The sequence below is a fragment of the Rutilus rutilus genome, assembly GCF_951802725.1.
Source record: "Rutilus rutilus genome assembly, chromosome: 20".
NCBI classification, from domain to species: domain Eukaryota; kingdom Metazoa; phylum Chordata; class Actinopteri; order Cypriniformes; family Leuciscidae; genus Rutilus; species Rutilus rutilus.
In genome coordinates, this window is record NC_140225.1 from 35,386,269 (window position 1) to 35,398,150 (window position 11,882).

The 11,882-nt window shown below is 39.5% G+C and overlaps 1 protein-coding gene across 2 annotated transcripts in view; it reads left to right on the plus strand.

The window, feature by feature from the left end:
- The window catches only part of rtn4b (reticulon 4b), a 34,964-nt gene that overhangs the window by 22,775 nt on the left and 307 nt on the right, over nucleotides 1-11,882 (plus strand). For both annotated transcript variants that reach the window (XM_084391759.1, XM_084391760.1), the window contains 5 exons: nucleotides 92-230; nucleotides 429-498; nucleotides 640-686; nucleotides 1,424-1,482; nucleotides 11,539-11,882. The exon at nucleotides 11,539-11,882 is cut by the window's right edge and continues 307 nt beyond it. In XM_084391759.1, coding sequence (XP_084247885.1) covers nucleotides 92-230; nucleotides 429-498; nucleotides 640-686; nucleotides 1,424-1,482; nucleotides 11,539-11,581 — 358 coding nt within the window. In that variant the 3' untranslated portion in view covers nucleotides 11,582-11,882. The remainder of the gene's footprint in view (nucleotides 1-91; nucleotides 231-428; nucleotides 499-639; nucleotides 687-1,423; nucleotides 1,483-11,538) is intronic.

An 11,882-nucleotide genomic window follows, 5' to 3' on the forward strand; every position in this document is an offset into this window, starting at 1 on the left:
GGCCATATTCACTGGTCTTTCCCTCGTGTGTACAGAGTTTGAGGCCATATTCACTGGTCTTTCCCATAACTAAGTCTTTCCATGTTTGCAGATGTGTCCTGGAGAAGGACTTGGCTCTGTCCAGAGAGGCAGTGCAGAGGCACAGTGATGTTGTTCTGAGTCGGATCAACGGAGCGCTGAAGGAACTGCGCCGCCTGTTTCTGGTGGAGGATCTCGTCGACTCTCTCAAGGTCTGAGTCTAAAATACCTTTTGTTCAAAACTGACTCCTCTTCTTCATACTATTCCTCCTCATCTTACTCATCCTCTTCCTCCTCTTACACATTCTCTTCCTCCTCTTACTCATACTCGATACTGTGACTTTCTTTCCTCTTTTCTTCCCAAAAGAAATGTTTTGAATGTCCATTGATGTTAGTTGTTTCTTCTCCAGTTCGGTGTGTTGTTGTGGGTCTTCACATATGTTGGTTCCTGGTTTAACGGACTCACGCTTCTCATTCTCGGTAAGACCATTGTGTTGATTTCACTTTATACTCTATTCTCATGCTAACTTCAGTCGTTGTTGTTCTGTGTTGTTCTTCAGTTGCTGGTCATATATGAAGCGTAATGATGTTAACTTGTGTGTTTATCTTCTTACACTGAAGGTCTGATTGGAGCTTTCAGCGGCCCGATAACCTACGAGAAGCATCAGGTAATGGAGAGTGAGAGAGTGAGAGAGTGAGAGAGTGAGAGAGTGAGAGAGTGAGAGTGTGAGTGAGTGAGTGAGTGAGTGAGTGAGTGAGTGAGTGAGTGAGTGAGTGAGTGAGTGAGTGAGTGAGTGAGTGAGTGAGTGAGTGTGAGAGTGAGTGAGTGTGAGAGTGAGTGAGTGAGTGAGTGTGAGAGTGAGTGAGTGTGAGAGTGAGTGAGTGTGAGAGTGAGTGAGTGTGAGAGTGAGTGAGTGTGAGAGTGAGTGAGTGTGAGAGAGAGAGTGAGTGTGAGTGAGAGTGAGAGTGAGAGTGTGAGAGAGAGAGAGTGAGTGTGTGAGAGAGAGTGAGTGTGAGTGAGTGTGAGTGAGTGTGAGAGAGAGAGAGAGAGTGAGTGAGTGTGTGAGTGAGAGTGAGAGTGTGAGTGTGAGTGTGAGTGAGTGTGAGAGAGAGTGAGTGTGAGAGAGAGTGAGTGAGTGTGAGAGAGAGAGAGTGTGAGAGAGAGTGAGTGTGAGTGAGTGTGAGTGAGTGTGAGAGAGAGTGAGTGTGAGAGAGAGTGAGTGTGAGTGTGAGTGAGTGTGAGTGAGAGTGAGTGTGAGAGAGAGTGAGTGAGTGAGTGTGAGAGAGTGAGTGAGTGAGTTTGAGAGAGTGAGTGAGTGAGTGTGAGAGAGTGAGAGAGTGAGAGAGAGAGAGTGAGTGTGAGAGAGAGAGTGTATATGTGGCTGATGCTCTTTCTCTTCCGCAGACTCAGATCGATCAGTTCATTTCTTCGGTCAGCAGTCAGGTGAAGGGTGTGTTGGGGAAGTAAGTGAAACTCGTCTCTCGTGAACATTAACCGGTAACTGACAGGACTAGAATAAATCAGAAATAGATGAGAATGGGCTGGTGTCTGTGACGCATTAAAAATACCAACAAATATGTGTTTTTCCATGAAAAGGTGTTTATTTGTACATGCATAAAGAGCAGCAGGAGATGATCACATGATCACATGATGTGCTGTGAGCCGAGAGCCACCGACACTGACATCACTTCTGTTTCACTGAAATAATGACCAGATAAACAAACCCTGAAGAAGTGCAATAATGGCACAGTTCAGGGGTTTCAAACGATCCCCTCATAATCATAACATTATTCACCATACTTTCTAGAAGTCGCACCTTGTTAGTCGAACCTGGGCAAACTTGCGTTGTTACAAACATTTATTTTAAATATCAAGACTATAAAAAAACTGAAACTGCTCGCGCTCCTCTCATTCTCCATGAGTCGCTGTTTAATATTATTATATTATTATTTATTATGTAAAGAAGGCTGTACTTCTCTCGTGTCCCAGTATCCACTCAGAACAGGGCTTAAAGTATTCCGGCCGGGGGCCTGAGGGCAGGTCCGGCCTCCGGCGCATGCAAAATTTATTTATCAGGCTGCAAATTACAGTCGGAGGCACTATCGGCGCGGACGCGCTTGAAAAAAATGAGCGTGCATACCGCGCGGCTACATTTGAAATAACGAACTTGAGCGTGCAAAAGACGCGATATGTGAACAGGCCCTATCTGACTTGAATAACACACCGGTCCTCTTCAACCTACCACCTTGATTCAAGAGTCAGCACGCACAGCTGTCACAGCCAATGGGAGCATGATATTAGGTTGTCTTAGCCAATTGCTAGAGAGGAGGGCGGGTCTTGTGCAGGAAGTGAACCAGTTCGCAGTTAGCTTCAGAGCCGCCAACTCTCACGCATTCACCGTGAGACACACTTTTCACACGCTCTCACGACACACATCTATTTTCTCACGCACAGAAAAATCGCGAAGCAAAGAGGAGACGGAGACCGACAGACTAGACAGAGCAGTTACTTATGATGTAAAAAAAACTCAGCTCTTAGATTCTGTCACTTTTATTACGAAATTCAAACAATAAATACCGTTTTGGCGCTTGTAAATGTGACACGACCACTGATCTATATAGAATGACATTATATAGATCAGTGGACACGACAGATCCCTAGCGGCAGGTGAACCGATCATCTCTAGCTAGTAAATAAATTGAATGAACAATGTTGAAAGATACAGTAAAATTACCGAAATGTATATTCCTTCATACATAATATCGACCAATCAATCAAACAAAGGGGTCAATAAAACAGCTGGAGAACAATTATGTCACATTACATTTACCTCAGGAAAGTCATTTGATGACCATAATATAGGCTATAGCACGGTAGTTGGCTAGAAAAAAAGAGCTATAGAGAGTATTTTGCTAAATATGTGTTCTATATTACATATTTATTATGTTTTTACTTATATCATTAAATAAAGTTGTTATTATAATTATGACCGCCGCTAGCGTAGCTAGCGAAAGCGGTCATATAGGGATTGTCAGTTTTTTTTTTTTTCATCAATCTACTGAATTTTCCGTCAACGATACCAGGGACACCGAAACACCGGGGAACATGAAATTTGGTGGGCATGTAGCCCCACTAGACTTTTACGGAAAAATTTCGTTTGGTCCCCGGGGGCCACTCCCCCCCCCCCCGCGCTGGGCCCCCCCAAACCCAAAAAAATGCAGTTTTTCCTAAATAACTACTTGAACCGTGGAACCGAGGATGAAGAAATTTTTATGGTATGTTGGTCTTAAGGGCCCACATCAACCTAGCCCATAATCACTCATTTGTGATTTGCGCCACTCCCATAAAAAAATGAAAATGCAATATTATTCTGCTTTAATCGCCCCTATCTTCAGTGGAGATGTTCAGAACTGCACCATATTTCATGTGTATGATTAACTTGACATCCTCTGGGGGTATGCTAAGTTTCGTAGAATTTCATCCATGGGGGGGTATAAAATAAATTCATTTATGTGCACATTTAGTGACTGTACACTCATCGGCCTGTAGATGGTGCTGTTGAGCGAAGGGTTGCTGGTTTAGGATGATACTGTCACACACACACATGCAGGAATACAAACAAACGCAGGAGTAAATCACGCACATCTTACTTTCATTACGGGTGCTGGATCACCAGTATAATCCATGTAGTAGTAAGTAACAGATCGGATCTGTTACTTACTACTACAAACTAGGGCTGTCAACGAATATTCTAAATTCGAATATATATTCGAATAGTTTTAAAAAAACGAATTTCGAATGTGAAAAATAATATTCGAATAATGTGGAAAAACGCGGCTGTCTGCTTTGCGAGTGGGGACAGGTCACAGGAAGAAGGCGTTAACGTTAAACAGAAACATTACTAAAGTGTAGGCTACTGTACTGACTAAATAGATATTGCATGAATAAGGTAGGTTAGATACAACAGTTTCATGCACTGCAGGCTTCCACCGGTTTGATTATTTACAGTTTCATGTCAAGGAAAAGTTCTATGTTTACCACAGCACAGCTCGCTCGGAGCGTTCAATGTCGGATTCGCGTCTACCGCGTCCAGTTGGACTCTTGAACATTTTGAATCCATTCGCGCGTCAAAAGCAAAAGTTTGAAGCGAAATTGACGCGCGGAGAGCGTGACGCCTCATTCGCGCCGCAAGACCCCCAGACGCGCGTAAACGTGTCTTTACACTTACTGTGTCCCAATGTGAAGGCTGCATCCTTCGAAGGACTGAAGACTTCAAGGATGCAGCCTATGCGTCCTCGAAGGACGCACCATGTAGCCTTCATAGGATTTCCTAATTGCGCAACCAGGTGTTTCTGATCACCGCTCCTCAACGGTGCGAGAGGACAGCTGCCATCCTGATCATTCATTTGATATAGCCTAATTGAGTAAACAGCTATGGAGCCAGAATTGGCTACTGTCATTTTTATGTTTTATATTTTACTGGAGGACATGGTGAGGATGTTTCAGCCCTGGCGCTGCCAGGTCATGTATTTTCGGTTTAGCCCTGTTTGAAAATAAAACCCAATTGAATATAAAAAAAAGTCCAGTATTTCTCGCGCTCGTGATCGGCAGCTGTCACGGTTGCCAGGCGACAAGAACAATCCTCCGTAGGCTAGACCGGTCCGAGCGCTTCAGATGAGCCCTTTGATATGGGACATATCAAACTTATATGAGACTTTAATTTTCAAACTGATATGGGACTTTAATTTTCGGAACTGCATATTTCATTAAATATTCAAGTACAAATGTGAAGTAACCTACTGAAGTACCTTTTTTCCCCTCACATATGATTTTACATTAAACTACACAAAAGTATATAATGTAACAACCTTGAAAATATTCAGAAGTAAAATGCATGTCATAATATAAATACAAACTATAATAAAAACCCTGACAAGGAGTTTTTTCCCCTGCAGAATACATACCTCTAGTTTTACTCTTGATACTAAAAACTTGTTATTAAAAGTACTTTTTTCAGAAATTACTCTTTTTGAAAGTCTAATTATTATTCTAATAAATTCTAATAAAAGTCTACATCATTTTTTTCTTATTTTATGTACTGTAAATGTTTGTTGATTTTGATATGTTTAACGTATGTTGTTAATAGTTGGAAAAAGTACTTTAATGTAGCCCATGGAACAAATGATTTTCATTTACCAATTTTATTTGAAAAAAAAAAAGGTATAGGCCTACAAGAGTTTGTTTCAAGTAGAAATTATGTCCAGAACAATTCATTCTCTTTTATTTACACATTTAAAGTTGCATAAAAAAATGTACAGATTTTCTTTCCTTTTAAAAAATAATGAAAAAAGTTAAAGAATATGTAGAAAAAAAAAAAGAATTCAATCATTTTCTCAAGAAGAGAAAACAGCCTGTCCATCCTCTCCCTGCTCTCTTCGCCTCTGCCTTGGTGCTGGTGCTGGTGCTGCTGGTGCTGGCTCCTCCTCACCGTGGGCACCCACTGCTGAACTGGGCCATGAGGACAAACCAGGGCCGAGTTTCAGCAGTGGGTTTCCCACTCACACCCTCACCTGTCCCAGGACACTTGCAATCCTAAGGGCAGAGCAAATTAACCATGGCTTGTTAACAACAACAGCACAATACATTTCAGCAAAGACGTGTTTTTTTTTTCTCCTGAATTGCTCTAAAAAAGCTTAACACAGGGGTGCAATCTTAAGTGCATTGTTAACACTGCAAAATATGACACATCAAGACATGCATACAAAATACTTAATAAATCATATTTCTATATACTCAAATTTGGTTAAAACCACATAGCTTGCATGACAGCACTACAAAAACACATAAAAGTGAAACCCCATTGCCTTATCAACTGCTTTTCTTATTGTTGTGGGCTTACTTCTTTAGCATATTTCTTTTAGCCTAATACACAAGTGAGATAGACTAGTGCACATATTACAAATAGGTCGTTAAACTAATATTAGCACAAGTTTTGCCTCAAACTACCTGACAAATGAAGCCACGCAATAGTGACGAAGGAGTTAAGATGAAGTTTATAATAAACTTTAACTCGGTTTCGCTAGCCATTTAAATAAATGAAAACATAATACTTACATTTAAATGTGAATTTGCTGTCCACCACCGATCTCTAGTCTCGACCGCCTTTAAAAATAAATAAATAAATGCTGTCGTCAACGGCGCGCAATGACTTATGGGGTAGAATAGGGTAAGATAGGCCGCTAAGTGTTCATTTATGTATCCTTCCTTTCACGGGGAAACGAAGGACTCATTTGGCGTCGCTTTTGAATCAGGGTAGCCTTCGTCGCGTCGCAATGACGCAACCGGCCTTCAAATACGGACTTCGGAGGATGCAGAACTGAATTGGGACAGCCTTCATCGAGCCGCGTGACGCAATCGGCCTTCAAATGCGACCTTCCAAGGATGCAGCCTTTGAATTGGGACGTCCTTCGTCGCGCCGCTGTGACGCAATCGGCCTTCAAATGCGGCCAATCGTCCTTCAAATACGGCCTTCGGAGGATGCAGCCTTCACATTGGGACACAGCTATTGACTTAACATTGAAATCACTCGCGCCAGACGCTCCATTCACGTTTGGTGTGAACGCAGCATGAGCGTGAGGGCGAGAGAGAGAGAGAGTGCCTGCGAGTGAGTGAGTGAGCGAGCGAGCGAGAGTGAGGTCTGCGGTCTTGGCCATCAGGTGATTTACTTGTTTTTGTGTAGGTAATACGTTGTCAAATATGTTTAAACTTAAATAAACTACCTATACAAGTAGTTTATGTCTCTTTGTAATAATTTGTCCTGTTATTGACGTAATGCGCGTCATTGACAAAATGCGCAACCAGATGTTCGAATAGTTCGAATATTCGTGTGTTTTTTAGAGGGAATATTCGAACGTAATTTTTGAGCAATTTTGACAGCCCTACTACAAACAAACGCAAGCATGCACACACACTGACATCCACACGCACAGACACACACCCATACACACACATACAAATCCACATGCACAGACACACACACACACAAACACACATGCGCACACACAAACACACACACACAGACAGACATGCACATACTATTACTTTTTTTAGGTATATACATAAACACGCAATACAGCCAAATTGCTCCACGTTATTTATTTTTGTGGAAAGCCAGTGCAGGCCTGAGTGACGGCCATGCGGTACATCTAGTTAAAAAACGCATTATATATCTCTCTGTATGTTTACAGCATTAGGTGAGTTGTTTTTTTTCTTAAGAAAAATTAATGCCTATTTTGTGTAGCCTACCTAATATTTATTTAAATGAGTCAATATTAAATCAAATCACAATAATTGAATTGAATTGAAAAGCAGAAATTGTACCATGTAGCCTAAACATTGTAACATGTTGTCACTAAGCATAATAAAATTCAGTTTAGTTACTAAAATGTTTTGACAATCACAATACACTTATTTCCCAGGAATATTTCCCAGCACTTCTCTTTTGGATTAGACAACCTAGATACAACAACCCCAGAATAGTGTTATAAATGAATAGGTAACAGTGAGTTTTCCTTCTAATGGCCAGAGAGGGCCAGGCTACTGTTATACAATATACAGTGAGTTAAAGGGTTACAGTCTGATATAAATCTTAACCCTCTGAGCTTCTTCGTAAATGGGTTACACTTAGCTTCCTCCGGGTCAAAAAAGACAGAAGCCTTAAAAGGTAACTTTTTTTTCCCCCAGGAAAACCAATCAAATATATTTTTGTTCAATAATATTTTTTTAATATTATTTAGAATTTGTAAAGATTTTTATGATACTTTGCATTAATTATATAATTTTTATGAGCTATTTTTTCCATTAGAATTAATATATATATTTTTATTTCATTTTTTTTTTTTTTTTCAATAAATGCACCATTTCACATGAAAATAGAGTCCAGGCCTAAAAAAAAAAAAAATTCAAGTGAGAAGAGCGCCATCTAGTGGCTTTAAAAATATATAAATATGTGTCATGTCCTATAACCGCCTATAGGCTGCCTATAGCTTTTTTATTTATTTATTTATTTTTATTTATTTATTTGATTCTCATTCGGAAAGAAAAAAATTAATTACTAAGCAACCACTGAATGGAACAACACAAATTATATATAATTTTAAAGCTTAGGATCTCAGCTTTTAAAATGCATCTAATCACATTTATTAACTCCTAACAAGTGCTGAGTAATCCCTCTAAAACCGAGTGTACCGCCACAGGCGCCACCTGGCTGCGAAAATATTCATTACCATATCTTTCAAAAATCTTGCCTTGATTAACACAAAGTTGATGTCATTTGAAAGCTTAGAGTCTGAACTTTACAGTGAAAGTATCCACTTTGAAAAACTCTTAAGTATTGCTGAGTTATATGCTGATAAATAGAATTTCTTTTTTTCATAATCTATAAAATAATGTACTGCAATGTGTCAGAAACATCATACAGCTCATGAAACATTCACAGATCACTGAAAATGGCACTTCATTTTTTACAGCATATTATTACAATTAAAATGAGCCCAAAATTAACATAATCTATTGCTTTTATGACAAGATATTCTTCATGGAGAAAAAATTGCCCATGAGGGGGTGTCAAAGACTGTACAAAAAGGCCATCTCTTTTCCAAATGCTGTAACTTTGATGTTTTAGAGTGTCACCCCTTCATTGCTGTACACTTTTTTTTCTGCACAGTGGCTGATTTGTAGCCTGTACCACCAAAAGTGTCTCTGAGTTTTAGTGTTTTTTCGTATTTCCCATTAATTTCCTATGTCGGTCATTTTTGACCCGGAGGAAGCTAAGTGTGACTATTTTTTTTACGACCCTTTAACATATCCGAATCATGTCCATGATTTTTTTGTGTGTTCACATAGCTAATACGACAAAAGTTACCAAGTGTCATCCCATTCCGATGAAGCAAAAAAATTAAATTCAAAACGTAAACGTTTCGGGTCATTTTTGACCCAAAGAAGCCCAGAGGGTTAAAGCGCTGTGATAAACGGCATCCAAAGAGAAGCGAACTGATACACCACATCACCCTAATCAACCTCTTTCTTACATTAGATGAAAAACAAAACTGGTTTCTAAAATAAAACCCAAGCTTTATTTTTAATTTTCTTTAATTGAGTTATGCGAGAGTCAGCAGATAATGTTTCATCAATAAGATATTTATACTCTTTTACTAACTCCGTCACATTACCTCGTGAAGTCTGGAGAGGAATAAGATTGTCTGCTACCTTTTTCAATCTTGAAAATAACATAATGTTGGTTCTATCTTCATTCAGAACCAGTGTTAGTGTATGAAGCCGAGACTGAATGCGTAGTGTGTGTGTGTGTGTGTGTAGGGCTGATCGGCTCTGTGTGCTGGACAGGAGTGTGTCGCTTGTTTAGACCTCAGTCTCACTCAGGACTCTAATCTGGTGTGTAGTGTGTTTCTCTATTAGCATGCAGAGAACTGACACTGAGAGCATATGGAAGCTTATGTGTAGCAATATTCAATTTGAAATGTAATATGCAAAATGACAATGCAATATGTAAAATGGCAATGCATTTCTGATTTTAAATTTAAATTTCCCCATACATTTGTGCAACGTTTGGTGCAAAATGAAAATGAAAATTCAATTATATAATTTACATTTGCCATTTCATACACTAGTATTAAAATATGTAAATTGAATACATTTTAACGCTTTATAAGTTGCAAAATTAAAATTAAAATGTATTACAGAAATGATTAGATATGTTTAACATGTTCAAGCAAAAACTGTGGCAAAATTGTAATTTAAATGTTATTTTTTCTTAATTGCATTTACACTCACAGTTAAGACACTTGCCATTGCATTTCCATTAAGTGTCACGCAATGAATGTAGCAAAATTCAATGTGCAATTTGAAAATGCATTCTGAGCCGATCACGTGCCCGCCCCGCCCTGTCAATCACTGCGTGAAGTTGGCTCCGCCCCCAATCCAATACAAAACGTCGGCAAAATAGGCCACATTCACCCAAAATAGACTCATGTTTGTTCTAATTTGCGCCGATAAACGTTTATTTTGTGCTGCTTCGGTTTCTTAAATATTAAAATATTATTTATTGGTCATTCTGAGGTCACTCAGCCCCCCTACCTGCTCCACATTGACCCAAAATAGTCTTGTTTGTGCCGGTTAAAGTTTTGTGTGCTGCTTCGTTGTTTAACCTGCTCAACATTCAACCAAAAAAGTCTAGGTCGATGAATTTGACCCGTCAGATTCCGTGACCATGTACATATGTATTAATACCTTATAAATATGCTTTATAAAATGGAAAGGGACTCGCATATGTCTGCCTCATATTTTATGATTATACAGCTGAATAAACAGAGATGGTCAGTCACACATCACATTCGCCACTTTATTGAACATTACAGTCAGTTATAAATAAATAAAGAGCGGTCACATTTATTTTTCGGTAGCTATTAATACCGAATACCAATGGAGCTTTGTCATATTATGTGATCACAGGGTAATAGGCCTATGCATTTGTATGGAAAAACTATAGGATCTCCAACATTATTGGGTATTACAGTTAATAGTAGGCTAATAAGAATAAAGATAAGCATGTATCAGACAATGACAATATTTTTATACAAAACGAAACCATCAACACAGTCCAGCATCAGACAACAGCAGCGCAGCAGAATGTTGACATGGGTGTCGACGACGCTTGATAGGCAGAACACTCTCTCAGACCCAGACGGTCCAACATCGTACTGGTTCTATCACCTGCAGACGCGTAATAATCTTCGGAAACACTACCATTCTCTGTCCATGCTCCACTTCATCTACTAGTGAATTTAACGCTCGTATCAGCTCTGCCGCCGCCCTGTTTCCTTCCAACACCTCAAAATACGCACCATAGCCTATGTTTACCTGTTGCCGAGCCACGCCTTGCCTTGTCGCCTTCACGCAGTGATTGACAGGGCGGGGCGGGCACGTGATCGGCTCAGAATGCATTTTCAAATTGCACATTGAATTTTGCTACATTCATTGCGTGACACTTAATGGAAATGCAATCGCAAGTGTCTTAACTGTGAGTGTAAATGCAATTAAGAAAAAAATACATTTAAATTACAATTTTGCCACAGTTTTTGCTTGAACATGTTAAACATATCTAATCATTTCTGTAATACATTTTAATTTTAATTTTGCAACTTATAAAGCGTTAAAATGTATTCAATTTACATATTTTAATACTAGTGTATGAAATGGCAAATGTAAATTATATAATTGAATTTTCATTTTCATTTTGCACCAAACGTTGCACAAATGTATGGGGAAATTTAAATTTAAAATCAGAAATGCATTGCCATTTTACATATTGCATTGTCATTTTGCATATTACATTTCAAATTGAATATTGCTACACATAAGCTTCCATAAGAGCAGAACCAGTCAGAACACTGCTGTCTGTCACCAGTCTATCAGCTCACCTCAGTGTGTCTGTGTTCCCTCAGGATTCAAGAGAAGGTTCCCGGAGCCAAGAAGAAGCCGGAGTGAGACAGATCTGCTCTCACTCACTCACTCACTCACACACACACACACACACACACACACACACACACACTCACACACTCACACACACACACACACACACACACACACACTCTGTCTTCACCTCCTGTTTGATCACATGACTGCGACATCATCGAGTGGCTCTGATTGATCACATGACTGTGACATCATCGAGTGGCTCTGATTGTGAATAAATGAAATGTCTTGTTTAATGATGAATACTCAGAGACGTTGAGCTCCTCCAGAAAGGAAGTGTGTGTGCGTATGCTGGCTTTGATGAGGGAAA